General features: G+C 40.1%; 1 protein-coding gene across 1 annotated transcript; it reads right to left on the reverse strand.

Moving 5' to 3' along the window:
- Nucleotides 1–12,253: 12,253 nt before the first annotated feature.
- Nucleotides 12,254–14,700, reverse strand: LOC117327378. Its single transcript, XM_033884328.1, has one exon. The coding sequence runs from the start codon at nucleotides 14,045–14,047 to the stop codon at nucleotides 12,683–12,685; it is 1,365 nt and encodes a 454-aa protein (XP_033740219.1). The 5' UTR covers nucleotides 14,048–14,700; the 3' UTR covers nucleotides 12,254–12,682.
- Between the last annotated feature and the right edge of the window lie 1,410 nt (nucleotides 14,701–16,110).

Raw genomic sequence — 16,110 nt, forward strand, 5'->3', positions numbered from 1 at the left:
CAGCGACATTATTTACAAAACATTGCTTATCAATCAGATAGATAAAGACTCAAAATCCGTAAGATGATTTATATTAAACCTGGGTATATACCTGGACGTGGTTCCTAGCCTAACCACGCGGTAATGCGTGGCCCGAGTCAGTATCCTACCCATACAACGACATTTGGCCCGAGTCAGTATCCTACCCACACAGCGACGTGTGGCCCGAGTGGTCCTACCCATACAACGACATTTGGCCCGAGTGGTCCTACCCATCTAACGACATTTGGCCCGAGTGGTCCTACCCATCTAACGACGTGTGGCCCAAGTCAGTATCCTACCCACACAACGACATTTGGCCCGAGTCAGTATCCTACCCACACAGCGACGTGTGGCCCAAGTCAGCGTCCTACCCAGACAGAGACGTGTGGCCCGAGTCAGTGTCCTACCCACACAGCGACGTGTGACCCAAGTTAGCGTCCTATCCACACAGCGACGTGTGGCCCGAGTCAGTGTCCTAACCACACAGCGACGTGTGACCCAAGTTAGCGCCCTACCCACCAGCGACGTGTGGCCCGAATCAGTGTCCTAACCACACAGCGACGTGTGATCCAAGTCAGCGTCCTAACCAGACAGAGACATGTGGCCAAAGTTAGCGTCCTACCCACACAGCGACGTGTGTCTCCAGTCAGTATCCTACCCACACAGCGACGTGTGACCCAAGTCAGCGTCCTACCCACACAGCGACGTGTGACCCGAATTAGCGTCCTAAACACACAATGATGTGGGGCCCGAGTCACCGTCCTAACCACACAGACATATGGGGCCCGGTTCAGTGTCCTATCCACACAATCATGTAGGACCGAGTGAGCGTCCTAACCACACAGTCATAAAGGACCGAGTCAGCGTCCTAACCACACAGTCATGGTGGGTGTGGGGCCCGAGTCAGCGTTCTAACCACACAGTCATGTAGGGCCGAGTCAACATCCTGACCACACAGACATGTAGGACCGAGTCAGCGTCCTAACCACACAGACATGTAGGACCGAGTCAGCGTCCTAACCACACAGTCATGTAAAGTTATGTGGAGTGTGGGGCCCGAGTCAGCATCCTGACCACACAGTCATGTAGGACCGAGTCAGCGTCCTAACCACACAGACATGTAGGACCGACTCAGCGTCCTAACCACACAGTCATGTAGGACCGAGTCAGCGTCCTAACCACACAGTCATGTAGGACCGAGTTAGCGTCCTGACAACACAGTCATGTAGGACCGAGTCAGCGTCCTGACAACACAGTCATGTAGGACCGAGTCAGCGTTCTAACCACACAGTCATTTGGAGGCCGAGTTACCATTCCTACCCACACAGTGATGTGTGTACCCGAGTCGCCGTCCTACCCACACAACGATGTGGTCCCGATTCAGTGTTGTCATAACCGGCTGGGGCAGACAACTCGACCAAGTCAGAATGACTTACTACAAATAGATAACGCGAACACAGGCCATAAAACACCAGGTGGAGTTGGTACCGTAACATACCTACATATTACTCACTTTACTACAGTACGGGAAACCAAGTACTGTTATAATTATAATATAATGATACAGGCACATTTCACCTCTTTGCTTGTTTGTGCGTGCACACATGGTTTGTTTTTACCTATTTGTTGAGATGAAGTTGTGTAGCGTACAGTTATGAAGGGAAGTGCCATAAGACCCGATTGTCTTCGCGTCTCACTAATCGATGGAAGCCAGTCTCTCGAGAGAAAAACATACAAGAAGCTTAATTAAAGTAAGCAGGTACGGCTTTGATGAAATGGGAATATTTGATAATATTAGAGCAACACTTTCGAAATCGATACACGGTGATAGATAGCATCGCCTTCCTGTCGCACAAGTGCTGAACAGAGTTTTCGTAACGACCAAAGAATCTCGTATATAAGAAACCGTTTGATGATGAAATGGACATTTACCACACCCAGAGGTAAACAATCGTTCTATATCTGTCAGACTTTTGTTACAAACGATCCACGCTGAAGAGCATTAGGATCCAAGCATGGGCAACAATGGCATGTACGGACATTAAACAGCCATTTGATTTGGTTTTAAAAACACTCTTAACACAATAAAACGAGCACTATTCGACAGCGTTACATGACAACCAGACACATGTCATTTAATGGAACTCTTAATGACCATTTATTGCCACTCGCAGGTGACATGTTGCCACGGGACTTCTTAGGACTGACTAAATAAATAGCTGTCGAGCATTGTAGTATTCCTACATCCTTATGCAGAAAATGACTCGTAACAAGGATACATATCAAATCGAGACAAAAGTGTATGAGAATTATCACAACAAGGTGTAGGTACATGTAAACGGTTCGATAAAGTGTAACAGCTTTACAATATCATATGGCGGCATGTTGTAAGAAATATAATTATCTTATCGCCACAAAGAGTAGAGACGTTATTATTTAGCGACAGGTATGACACTTACAGTATTATTTAGCGACAGGTACAAAATGTATGGCATTCACGGTATCGTATGGCGACAGGTATGGCATTTACGATATTGTATGGCGACAGGTTATCGTATAGCGCCAGGGATGGCATTTACGGTATCTTATGGCGACAGTTATGGCATTCGCGGTATTATATGGCGACAGGTATGGCATTTACGATATTGTATGGCGACAGGTTATCGTATAGCGACAGACATGGCATTTACGGTATCGTATGGCGACAGACATGGCATTCGCGGTATTATATGGCGACAGGTTATCGTATAGCGACAGACATGGCATTCACGGTATCGTATAGCGACAGACATGGCATTTACGGTATCGTATGGCGACAGACATGGCATTTACGGTATCGTATGGCGACAGACATGGCATTCGCTGTATTATATGGCGACAGACATGGCATTTACGGTATCGTATGGCGACAGACAGGGCATTTACGGTATCGTATGGCGACAGACATGGCATTTACGGTATCGTATGGCGACAGGTATGGCATTTACGGTGTCTTATGGCGACAGACATGGCATTTACGGTATCGTATGGCGACAGGTATGGCATTTACGGTGTCTTATGGCGACAGACATGGCATTTACGGTATCTTATGGCGACAGACATGGCATTTACGGTATCGTATGGCGACAGACATGGCATTTACGGTGTCTTATGGCGACAGGTATGGCATTTACGGTATCGTATGGCGACAGACATGGCATTTACGGTGTCTTATGGCGACAGACATGGCATTTACGGTATAATATGGCGACAGGTATGGCATTTACGGTATCGTATGGCGACAGGTTATCGTATGGCGACAGGTATGACATTCACGGTAACATATGGCGACAGGTTATCGTATGGCGACAGGTATGACATTCACGGTAACACATGATGACAGGTTATCGTATGGCGACATGTATGGCATTCACGGTATCGTATGGCGACATGTATGGCATTTACGGTAACATATGACGACAGGTATGGCATTCACGGTATCGTATGGCGACATGTATGGCATTTACGGTATCGTATGGCGACATGTATGGCATTTACGGTATCGCGAGTATGGGTTAGTTATGGACATTATCCAGACTCGGACTTAATGTAAGATAATTATTGTAATATGTGGCTGACATCGTATTTATAGAATTATTACGGTACACTGGCAAGGACAACTACAGCACCACTTACTATTGTATGACGATGTCAAATACACATTACTACAGTAGTCCACACAATGCTAAGTTGTGTATTTTAAAGCCATAACGTGTGTAATTATTCAATTAAAGTTTTTGAGGGGAGTAAGAAAAATGTTTACATACGAGGCCTGTTACCCCAATTAGATAATTAGGGCGTTATTAGCATTTAATATTCAGTAAAGGTGACAATAATCATGACTTTTGAGACATTATTCCCTACAAAGTAAGACTCGTTTGGCAATACACCCACACCCTCGCGGCACCAGCCGGTCCGTACCTGTCTGTACCCAGGACGTCCAAGGCTATCGCCTTTGTCCTTGTGAAATCCAAGGCTATGCCAAACACCTCTTTACACACCCGTGAGTGGTGAAATATTCTGGACCGTGTAAAGGTAAATATTTTGGACTTTTAAGTGTATACAGAGTTTTATTTACAGACACTTTGATGTCGGGTTCCCTTTCCTCAGGATTCAAATAACACCTACCCATTCCAGTATACAATTATCACAAAAACACAAGAATTCCGCTAAAGATTCATACTATACAATACATGTTCACGCGGTAGGCCTACAGAGGATAACATGTTATCATACACCATCGGGGCATGTCACAAACTGTTTCTACATTACGTCACTTGTTAACAGTAAAAGAGAAGACATAACACCAATAGATGCTACATGTATTTGGTTCACGTGACATTAAGACACGGTTTTCTATGACGAGCACGTTATGACGTCACTGTTTAAGACTGTAGTTTACTTGATATGGTGTCAGCTATACATCCCAGTGTCGCTCCAGACGTGAGACAACAAGAATCGAGACGTCATTATTACTGTGTATTACTGTACATGATATATGAGTTACGTGAATGACGTCACTGATTTATGTGTACTGCATGACATATACGAGGCATTATGTCACTCGTAAGTACCCCCGGTAAGTGTCACTTGATAGTGACATGGCGTCATTCGTTACTGTACTATGAGATATATATGAGACACGACGTCACGTGTACTACTTGCCATACGACTTATGACGTCGCTGATTAATGTGTACTGCACGATACTATACATTACGAAACTACTTACATCTAATATGAAGTATACAAAAATGCGTCATCAGTTACTGTATACTACATGACATTCTAGTTATGACATACGTTTTGCACGACAGGAGATATGATGTCACTGGTTACTATATAATACTGTACATTGCATGCTAGATGTGACGTCATTATTAAAGATGTACTTCACGATACGCGAGGTATGACGTCACTGGTTACTATGTTACTACACGATATACTAGTTGTTACGTCATTGGTTACTACATGTATGTACTGTACGGGATGCGAACATGACGTCATATTATTACTGTGTACTACACGACTTATGATGTCACTGAATAAGGTGTACTGCACGATACAAGACATTACGTAACTACTTACATCTACTTTGAAGTACTACTAGTATACGAAAAAAATGCGTCATCGGTAGCTGTGTACTACGTGACATAGGAGATATGACGTCACTGGTCACTATGTACTATATACGACCGACTTGATGTGACGTCACTGGTACGAAACGACTCGGTGTCTGCCCGATTCGTTTAAGCAAGTATCCTATGATCCGGTTAAACCACGGTGTTTAGCGATTTAGAGATTGGCAATGCATGACGAAGATCATCCAAACAAGCTATCGTCGGCCATGATTGGCGATTTCGGCTTTCTACACGATACTATGGTAATGAAATATTAAAGTCCTCTTTTATAACATTCCTCTGTACTTGATTCATCACGCTTGACTGAACACAGTGATATCTTATTAAACGTTATTAAAATTGAACAGCCTTATTAATTCCTATTCCATCTTCATGCGGCATAAATTATCCCTGTTCTGTCCTCAGTGAACCGTAAACTATCAATATTACAAGTCAATGGCCTACATGGAAAGTCACTTAGTGTATCGGCTCCCTCTGACGATACTCAATAGCCAGGTATAGATTCCAGTATGGAACTGTTTGTAAAGATACAAAGGTAGAAAACAACACAGCTCTTATCATAACACAAAATATAACGATCACCATCCAGGTTTAGGAGGTAATAACGAAACGAAAATAACAGCTAAATGGATTATTTACATTGCGAAAAAGCAGTGCAGAGTATACAGTACACTATGCAATCCTAGTTCAGACAATAGATATATACCACGCAATCCTAGTTCAAGCAAGAACTTTATACTAAATAATCCTAGTCAATGCAATATTCATACACCACGCAATCCTAGGTAAGATAATATTCATACACCATGCAATCCTATTCGACAATATTCATACACCACGCATTTCTAGTCCCGACAATATTCATAAAAAACAACACGTAATCTTAGTTCAGTAAATATCTATACACCATGCAATCCTTGTATTTATTTATAGATAATCATACTGTTTATGTGGATATCACGTGACCATATAAGGTAGATTCCAATAAACATTGAGAGGCGCTAATATCATTTGTGTCTTTTTACAATTCTTAGAAACTAATTTTGATCGGCCTGTTTAAATTGAAGTAATATTAAACCATAAGTAATGCGATATTGATGGCTTTGTTACGGTTATTCTCGTCATGAACAAAGCCTACCTATATAGGTATACGATTGGAATTCCTAAGACAAATTTACCTGTAAAGACGAAGATAGGATTACTCTACATTTTAACGCTATAATTCTACAGCAAACAGTACCTGATCCCTAATCCTCTTAACTTTAATCGTCTTTTCTTTCAAATAAATATAAAGTATATATCACCTGGCTATCCTGTGGTCAGCCGGTGGTCAACCAATTGTCCAAAGTACTTATAGCCTGATCTATTAAATTAATAAGTTTTGTCGACTCTGCAAAGTGCATTTTGGCAATGACACCACCTTTATAGTTCTATCCAGAACAACTTACATCTACAATATACCAGGACTTAAGAAAATCGCTAATCATTACCTCAACATAACGATTCTATTAACGAACTCTGTACAGTACCACAGGACAATGTACCAGTGTCACGCCGAGCCAACCCTGAGAGGACACCGACGAACGGGATTCTGATACAGCATCACCGTCCACCGTCCACCGTCCACCCGGGATAAAACTGATTTAGGGACTAATTTCTTAATTATTTGTTAAAGTATTTGAAACATTTACAGCTGTAATAAAAATTAAGAAATAATATGATAGTGATAATTAAAAGAATTAATACATAGGTACGTGTATGACGTGTAAGATGAGAGGTGCGGTGTTCTAGTGGTAGAACGCACGGCTACGTGACCGAAGAGTCGCTAGTTCGAGTCCATGAACGGGCGCTGTGTTGTATCCTTGAACAAGATATATACTTAATACGTTGTAAATGAGCACGTGGTAGGGCAGTGAAAAAATAATCGTGTGCAAGCTGTTAGCGACTAAATGGCAGCTCCGGCCGTATGGGAGTAGAGCACAATAGTGGCTGGTTGTCAAAGGCCCAATAACCACGAGTTATAATTTGTGAACCGCTTTGAGACGACTACGTTGCTGTGATATAGTGGTACATGTATATAATATTCAAAATAATTACTATTATCATTATTAAGGTAGCATAATTTCTTTGCTCCGACACAATGTACAGGATTAATTAATGAGTAAGGTAGTATAATTCGTAATTCTGATCACTGGTTTATTGTATTACGAATAATTCTGACACAGTTTACAGATATAATGAAGTATAATTCCTTAACTCTGACACAGTTTACGGTAATGGTGTGTAATGTAATATAATACCTTAACTCTGACACAGTTTACGGTAATGTAATGTAATATAATTCCTTAACTCTGACACAGTTTACGGTAATGTAATGTAGTATAATTCCTTAACTCTGACACAGTTTTACGGCAATGTAATGTAATGTAGTATAATTCCTTAACTCTGACACAGTTTACGGTAATGTAATGTAGTATAACACCTTAACTCTGACACAGTTTACGGCAATGTAATGTAATGTAGTATAATTCCTTAACTTTGACACAGTTTACGGTAATGTAATGTAGTATAACACCTTAACTCTGACACAGTTTACGGTAATGTAATGTAGTATAATTCCTTAACTCTGACACAGTTTACGGCAATGTAATGTAATGTAGTATAATTCCTTAACTCTGACACAGTTTACGGTAATGTAATGTAGTATAATTCCTTAACTCTGACACAGTTTACGGTAATGGTGTGTAACGTAGTATAATTCCTTAACTCTGACACAGTTTACGGTAATGGTGTGTAATGTAGTATAATTCCTTAACTCTGACACAGTTTACGGTAATGTAATGTAGTATAATTCCTTAACTCTGACACAGTTTACGGTAATTTAATGTAGTATAATTCCTTAACTCTGACACAGTTTACGGTAATGTAATGTAGTATAATTCCTTAACTCTGACACAGTTTACGGTAATGTAATGTAGTATAATTCCTTAACTCTGACATAGTTTACGGTAATGGTGTGTAATGTAGTATAATTCCTTAACTCTGACACAGTTTACGGTAATGTAATGTAGTATAATTCCTTAACTCTGACATAGTTTACGGTAATGTAATGTAGTATAACACCTTAACTCTGACATAGTTTACGGTAATGGTATGTAATGTAGTATAATTCCTTAACTCTGACATAGTTTACGGTAATGGTGTGTAATGTAGTATAATTTCTTAACTCTGACACAGTTTACGTTAATGGTGTGTAATGCAGTATAATTCCTTAACTCTGACACAGTTTACGGTAATGTAATGTAGTATAATTCCTTAACTCTGACACAGTTTACGGTAATGTAATGTAGTATAATTCCTTAACTCTGACACAGTTTACGGCAATGTAATGTAATGTAGTATAATTCCTTAACTCTGACACAGTTTACGGTAATGTAATGTAGTATAATTCCTTAACTCTGACACAGTTTACGGTAATGGTGTGTAACGTAGTATAATTCCTTAACTCTGACACAGTTTACGGTAATGGTGTGTAATGTAGTATAATTCCTTAACTCTGACACAGTTTACGGTAATGTAATGTAGTATAATTCCTTAACTCTGACACAGTTTACGGTAATTTAATGTAGTATAATTCCTTAACTCTGACACAGTTTACGGTAATGTAATGTAGTATAATTCCTTAACTCTGACACAGTTTACGGTAATGTAATGTAGTATAATTCCTTAACTCTGACATAGTTTACGGTAATGGTGTGTAATGTAGTATAATTCCTTAACTCTGACACAGTTTACGGTAATGTAATGTAGTATAATTCCTTAACTCTGACATAGTTTACGGTAATGTAATGTAGTATAACACCTTAACTCTGACATAGTTTACGGTAATGGTATGTAATGTAGTATAATTCCTTAACTCTGACATAGTTTACGGTAATGGTGTGTAATGTAGTATAATTTCTTAACTCTGACACAGTTTACGGTAATGGTGTGTAATGCAGTATAATTCCTTAACTCTGACACAGTTTACGGTAATGTAATGTAGTATAATTCCTTAACTCTGACACAGTTTACGGTAATGTAATGTAGTATAATTCCTTAACTCTGACACAGTTTACGGCAATGTAATGTAATGTAGTATAATTCCTTAACTCTGACACAGTTTACGGTAATGTAATGTAATATAATTCCTTAACTCTGACACAGTTTACGGTAATGTAATGTAGTATAATTCCTTAACTCTGACACAGTTTACGGTAATGGTCTATAATGTAGTATAATTCCTTAACTGTGACACAGTTTACGGTAATGTAATGTAGTATAATTCCTTAACTCTGACACAGTTTACGGTAATGTAATGTAGTATAATTCCTTAACTCTGACACAGTTTACGGTATGTAATGTAGTATATTCCTTAACTCTGACAACAGTTTACGGTAATGTAATGTAGTATAATTCCTTAACTCTGACACAGTTTACGGTAATGGTCTATAATGTTGTATAATTCCTTAACTCTGACACAGTTTACGGTAATGTAATGTAGTATAATTCCTTACCTGTGACACAGTTTACGGTAATGTAATGTAATGTAGTATAACTCCTTAACTCTGACACAGTTTACGGTAATGTAATGTAGTATAATTCCTTAACTGTGACACAGTTTACGGTAATGTAATGTAATGTAGTATAATTCCTTAACTCTGACACAGTTTACGGTAATGTAATGTAGTATAATTCCTTAACTCTGACACAGTTTACGGTAATGTAATGTAGTATAATTCCTTAACTCTGACACAGTTTACGGTAATGTAATGTAGTATAATACCTTAACTCTGACACAGTTTACGGCAATGGTGTGTAAGGTATTATGGCCTTAGCTCTTTGATCCTTATCGGCCTGAAATAAAAGTAGTTTAAGTATTTAAAAGTGTTTAATGTTGAGACATTTGCTATTTACATTGTACGTTGGATATTTACGAACATATACACGCACTTTAAGCCTATATTTCTTTAGAACTAGTTCCAGTTCCATATCGTTTCCGTTCCAAGTAGAACCAATATCCCAAGAGGGGTCAGAGTTTCAAAAGCCAACAGCCGAATTCTTCTGACTGATTCATTCCTTGTTTGTGTTAAATATAATCTCCAACCCTGCCGACCAGCCAGGACCCAAAGCAAACACAATCTATTCACAATAATAAACTTCTTTAACAAGCATGCACAATAGTCATATATTTACAGAAATTGTTCAACAAATAGATTTGTTTCAATTTTCAAAACTTGAAAATGGTATTCTATATCAGTGAAAGTTCTACTGTAATTGTTGTTAATGCTAAATATTAAACATTGTATGTCAGTTTTGTGATTTCTATGGAGTGTTTGAGAATATCGCCGTTAAAGGAGGTAGGCATCGTTTTGTAAATCAACCAATGTAACCGACCAATGTTAATAGTTACCTTACATAGGTATGCAGCCATGTTCTGGTGTCGTGTTGTGATTAAGACCTATAAGTGTCGTGCTGTGGTTTATACTAAGAGTCGTAATGTGATTTAGACATACTGTCGTGATGTGGTTAATAGCAAGTGTCGTGATGTGGTTTATAGCAAGTGTCGTGATGTGGTTTATACTTAGAGTCGTAATGTGGTTTGAACCTAGTGTCGTGATGTGGTTTAGACCTAGTGTCGTGATGTGATTTAGACCTAGCGTCGTGATGTGATTAAGACCTTGTGTCGTGATGTGGTTTTGACCTAAAAATGTAGTATCGTGATGTGGTTTGGACCTTGTGTCGTAATGTGGTTAGGGCCTTGTGTCGTGATGTGGTTTGGACCTGTGTCGTGATGTGGTTAGGGCCATGCGTCGTGATTTGGTTAGGGCCTAGTGTCGTTATGTGGTTTGGACCTTGTGTCGTGATGTGGTTTGGACTTAGTTTCGTGATGTGGTTTAGACCTAGTGGTTTGATGTGGTTTAGACCTAGTGTCGTGTTGTGGTTAAGACTTAGTGTCGTGTTGTGGTTAGACTTAGTGTCGTGATGTGGTTTAGACCTAGTGTCGTGATGTGATTTAGACCTTGTGTCGTGATGTGGTTTAGACCTAGTGTCGTGATGTGGTTTTGACTTAGCGTCGTGATGTGGTTTAGACCTTGTGTCGTGATGTCGTTTAGACCTAGTGTCGTGATGTGGTTAAGACTTGTGTCGTGATGTGGTTTAGACCTAGTGTCGTGATGTGGTTCGGGCCTACTGTCGTGATGTGGTTAAGACTTGTGTCGTGATGTGGTTTATGCCTTGTCTCGTGATGTGGTTTAGTTCTGGTGTTGTTTTGTAGTTTGGCTCAGGTTTCGTGTTGTGATTTTTGCTCTATTATTTTGAATTGTAATTTTGCATTTGTTTTGTGTTGCTGCTTGACTTTGTCTGTGTAGTGTCACTTTGCTTTCTTGTTGTGGTGTGGTCTGGCGTTCATGACAAGCTGTGATTCGACTTTGGTGTCGTGTTGTGTTTTGACATTGGTGTCGTGTTGTGTTTTGACATTGGTGTTGTGTTGTGCTTTGACATTGGTGTCGTGTTGTGTCTTGACATTGGTGTCGTGTTGTGTTTTGACTTACGAGTCGAGTTGCGGTTTGACTTTGGTGTCGTGTTGTGTTTTTTACTTTAGTGTCATGTTGTGGTTTTACTTTGATGTGGTGTTGCGGTTTGACTTTGATGTCGAGATAAGATTTGGCTTTGGTGTTGCTAGACTCAAAAGAAAATCTGCTTAGAGCGTAAACTTTGCACAAATATGTTATTGATTTTACATCATGTTTACTATATCCAGTTTGTATTTTTATTTTAACCATCCATGTTTATAATTGATTGTTGGACAGGTCTCTTTATTGGTCCCCTTTTTCATCCGATATTTTACTTTACACCAGAGGCATGTTCCTTATATATCCACTTCGGGCTATAGTTTAGGTGGCGAGTGTTTGGAAATCTTACTGACATCTTAACACGAATACGTTAGTTTTAGTTTCAATCTACGTGCTGTAAGTATACAACTCGGACTTGAATAAAATACAAACAACTAAATTTGAGTAAGTATTAGCAGATCTTTATATCAACATTAATAGAGGACGTGTGATGAAATATAATTAAAATATATTTAAATCCTAAATACAGACTAAGATTTTATTAACGGTTTCTCGCTGAGGTAGCGTCACAACCTGAAGACTAGACTATAAATCTCACTAAAAACATTTGTCACTTGATACCGTGCAAAAATGCACCATTATGTGTGAATATGGAAATTTCGTGTGTAAAGTTTAAAACATTGTCCGGACTTTATACTGGAGAACACGCTGTAAAAATACTCACAACAACACACGCCTTGATTAATGCGTCATCTTCGCTGTTAAATGCCAATGACGTGTGTGCGAGTAAAACCATAGGTTTCCATCCCGGATCTGACAAGAATGTACACTGTAAACACCTCCCATAACATCCTGTTTCGTGTTCTCTCTATTTACGTCCCTTGCTTGTTTTCTTTTCCTTTGTGGGCTTCTTTTTCTCCGACCCCCGTGGCGATTTTACCTTCTTTTTATTCTGTTTACCAAAGAGTATGGCAAGTGTGGAGCGTTTTTGTTTTGAAGGTACGACTTCCGGTTCCGCCGTCGGAATTACCACCGTCGGGCGGAAGGACGGTGCGTTCTGCTGTGCTAAAACCCCGAACATGTTTGCAATGGTCGCTCCATGGCTGTTCGAGCGACCAGTGTCTACATTTTGTGTTTCAGCGTGACTACTTTTGAAATGGTCGACCTGTTTACTTCCAGGCGTCATGTCAATCATAGTCAATGCCATGCTAGGTCTAGGGGTCACATCTGATGGTAAAGTTAAATGTGTCGGTCGGGGTTCCGCCGGGGGCGGGGCGAAGGACACACGTTTGGTGCCTCCTATCGGAGTTTTCTCCTTGACGACAAATTTGATTCGACCGTCGACAACATCGTCTTCGGCGGGTGGTATCACTTTGATAAGGGGTGCTCGATTTTGGTAGCGGTGTATAACTCGACTTCGACCCAGAATTGCAGCTTTCATGTAATCTCCAAAGCGTTCCTGTGTCTGTTGAACGTGTCGTTCTTCGCGGCCTAGAGAGGACCATTCTCGGCCATTCCGGAATGTAAACATATCCCCTTGGCCAGGACAGGCACGGCCTTGGTTCTGAAGTATACGCGTGATGCTACTGTAGCCGAGCCGACGCGCGTGAAGGTACGGAGTAAGACCAAGGTTGTCAACAACGTCCACAGATAAGCCAAAGCGCCGGAACTCTAATGCAAGCATTGTCACCACTTCCTCTTGGCCAGCCTGAGTGGCGTGATGGAGAACGGTCATTCCTTCTTTGTCCTTTTCGTGAAGGTCAAAGTCTCCTTTGAATGTGTCCAGTAGGAACTCTACCTCATTCACACGGCCAAGAAGACATGCCCAACATAGGACGTGTCGGCCATGTTTGGGATCCTTCTGGAGGGGGTCGGCATTACGATTGATGAGCATTCGGAACATTTTCTCTCTCTGGTCGTTGTCATCGATATGCAGTGCCGCTACCAGGACGCTGTACCCGTAACTATTTCTCATGTTTACGTCAAATCCGCGGTCTAGCATCAGCTTAACCTTCTTAAACCGACACTTAAACACAGCGTGGAAAAGATGGTTTCCTATACAAGCTTTCACTCGATCGTTGTTTCCAAAGGTTAACTGGGGTTTCTCACGGCGAATATACTGACGATTGTTACCTTGGACAATATTCTCCAATCCATCGTTAAGTTTCATCGTCCTGTCCAAGTCTTTCACCAATGAACTGACTTGAACAACAGTCTGTTCCCGCAAAACCATGATTACTCCCTTATTTCCGATTTAACAACCAACAACTGTCAATATCCTTAAATCTCAGATTCACTCATCGACTGTCGTCACGGAAATGTCACACAATATTGCTGGCTTGTGTAATGTCCCAACACTATGTCGTCTTGTTATAACTGTCTCGTGCTTCTAGCAGGTGCTACCTTATCCTCACCATTGGTAGATCGTAACGCCGCCTCTCGTCGTCCTGTTCCACCATAAAGACGTGTTAAGCATATTCCAATATGATTCGATGTACAGGTGTGAGCCAATAAACGACTAACTGATAATTAAAGTCTGTTGTGAGACTGAAATCAGGCGTAGAAATTCAATATAGCCTCGAAATTTATGTGATATATTTGGAGCCAGTCTATAATGTACTCTGAATCTCGTTTGGCCTTACAAAAGATCAATTTAAAAGTTTATCCACAAAATAGATTAGCTAAAAAGTAAAGCCTCCGTCAGTCCAGTGAGTGAGAATTAATGTCACAATACCTTAGAGCCTGTGCTGTACTGGTGTCGCCTCCTGACGGGCTGACAAGCCAAATAATCGCCCGTTTCACGAGAACGATACATATACACACACGGTATACAACTTTCATTCATTATGTGTCTATATGTTGTTGCACGGGTGCTAAGACATTAAACAGAGATCGCTTAGGGTGATCTGCGCATGCTTGACGCCGAAGATAGGTCTTATAGACGACAAGTATTGTTAAACATGAGCTATATATTGATTCACTTTCCATAAGACATTTACAAACATACACGTGTGTATTGAAACCTAAAGGTTATATGTAACTGGGATTTAATTGTTCAAGTTTAAATCGGATTGTACCGGCTGTTTGTGTGGGTTACGTTTCTTTTGAGGGTGGTACGTAGGGGAGATGATGTGTGGCCCCGTGATTTACCCACGTATACCTGCCATAATCAACACAAACTCTTATCGTCTCGATAAGTTAGTTGACAAACGGAGACGTCAAATAAACATTGTACCGCGCGGGTACGACAGTACAGACCTAATACACATATCTTCATAGCGAAACTTTCACCTGTTCAGTGGGATTTAATCAGCACCACAAATACAAATTAACATGTCTATGAAAGAAAAGCAATTTGTCATATCGTCCAAAGTGATTTGAATTTCAGAACTAGGAAGTATTGTATATGTATGAACTATTCTACCACAACAATATCAACGGAGTAAGGCATTAGTCTGGGGTGGTTCTAGAGGTTGGATTCCTTCACACTTCGACTCAACGGGGTTTTACTGTATATTGAATTATTTACGTTTAAATGTCGTCTACACTTGTTAATACCCGAGAACAAAAACACTTCCAACATCCCATTGTCTGTTAGGAATGATCATGCCCGTAAACGCTCCTTAACTTGTAAAATCTACTTAAACTGTTCTATAGTATTAAAAGGCAAAGTCTTGCATGAACTGTCCTTCGAATTCTGTAATGGTTTCCTATCGAAGAGGAACTTTCCTTACAATTCGGTTATGCTTCCATATGAAATTTCCTAAATTTATTAAGGAATATCGATGACAATATATACAACTGTTGAGGCCAGCCCCTTTGTCTAAATTTAATTGTCTTTATATCGCACACCACTGGCGTTTAAAACTGACCTCAACTGACCTTGGGCTACTTGTACAATTAATGTAGATGATGCTGCGGTAATTATATATAATGTAGATTCCATAATAAAAGACAGTTATGAACGCCATTCTAACAGAGGCACCTGACGACATTTGAATTCTGATTTACATGTATAGTAAACGTAGTGGCACGAAGTAATGGGATAAAATTGCCGATAGTTCCTGTTTTGCTCAAACTTTCCTTTCGACATTCCTACTGGAGTATGAGAATGTATACAGGTAAGATAATACTAAGCCGTTAACATGTGTAACAGATTATTACCAAGTTCGGCGTAGCTGTTATCTATAGCAGGGGAAACAACTTCCTACAGAATAGCAACTTATAAAAATTATGTATTGCAATATAACTTCGAACTGGGTGTATTTTTTCGTCGAAATTTCCTTGGATTATCAA

The sequence above is a fragment of the Pecten maximus genome, chromosome 1 (assembly GCF_902652985.1).
Source record: "Pecten maximus chromosome 1, xPecMax1.1, whole genome shotgun sequence".
In the NCBI taxonomy this organism is placed as follows: Eukaryota; Metazoa; Mollusca; class Bivalvia; order Pectinida; family Pectinidae; genus Pecten; species Pecten maximus.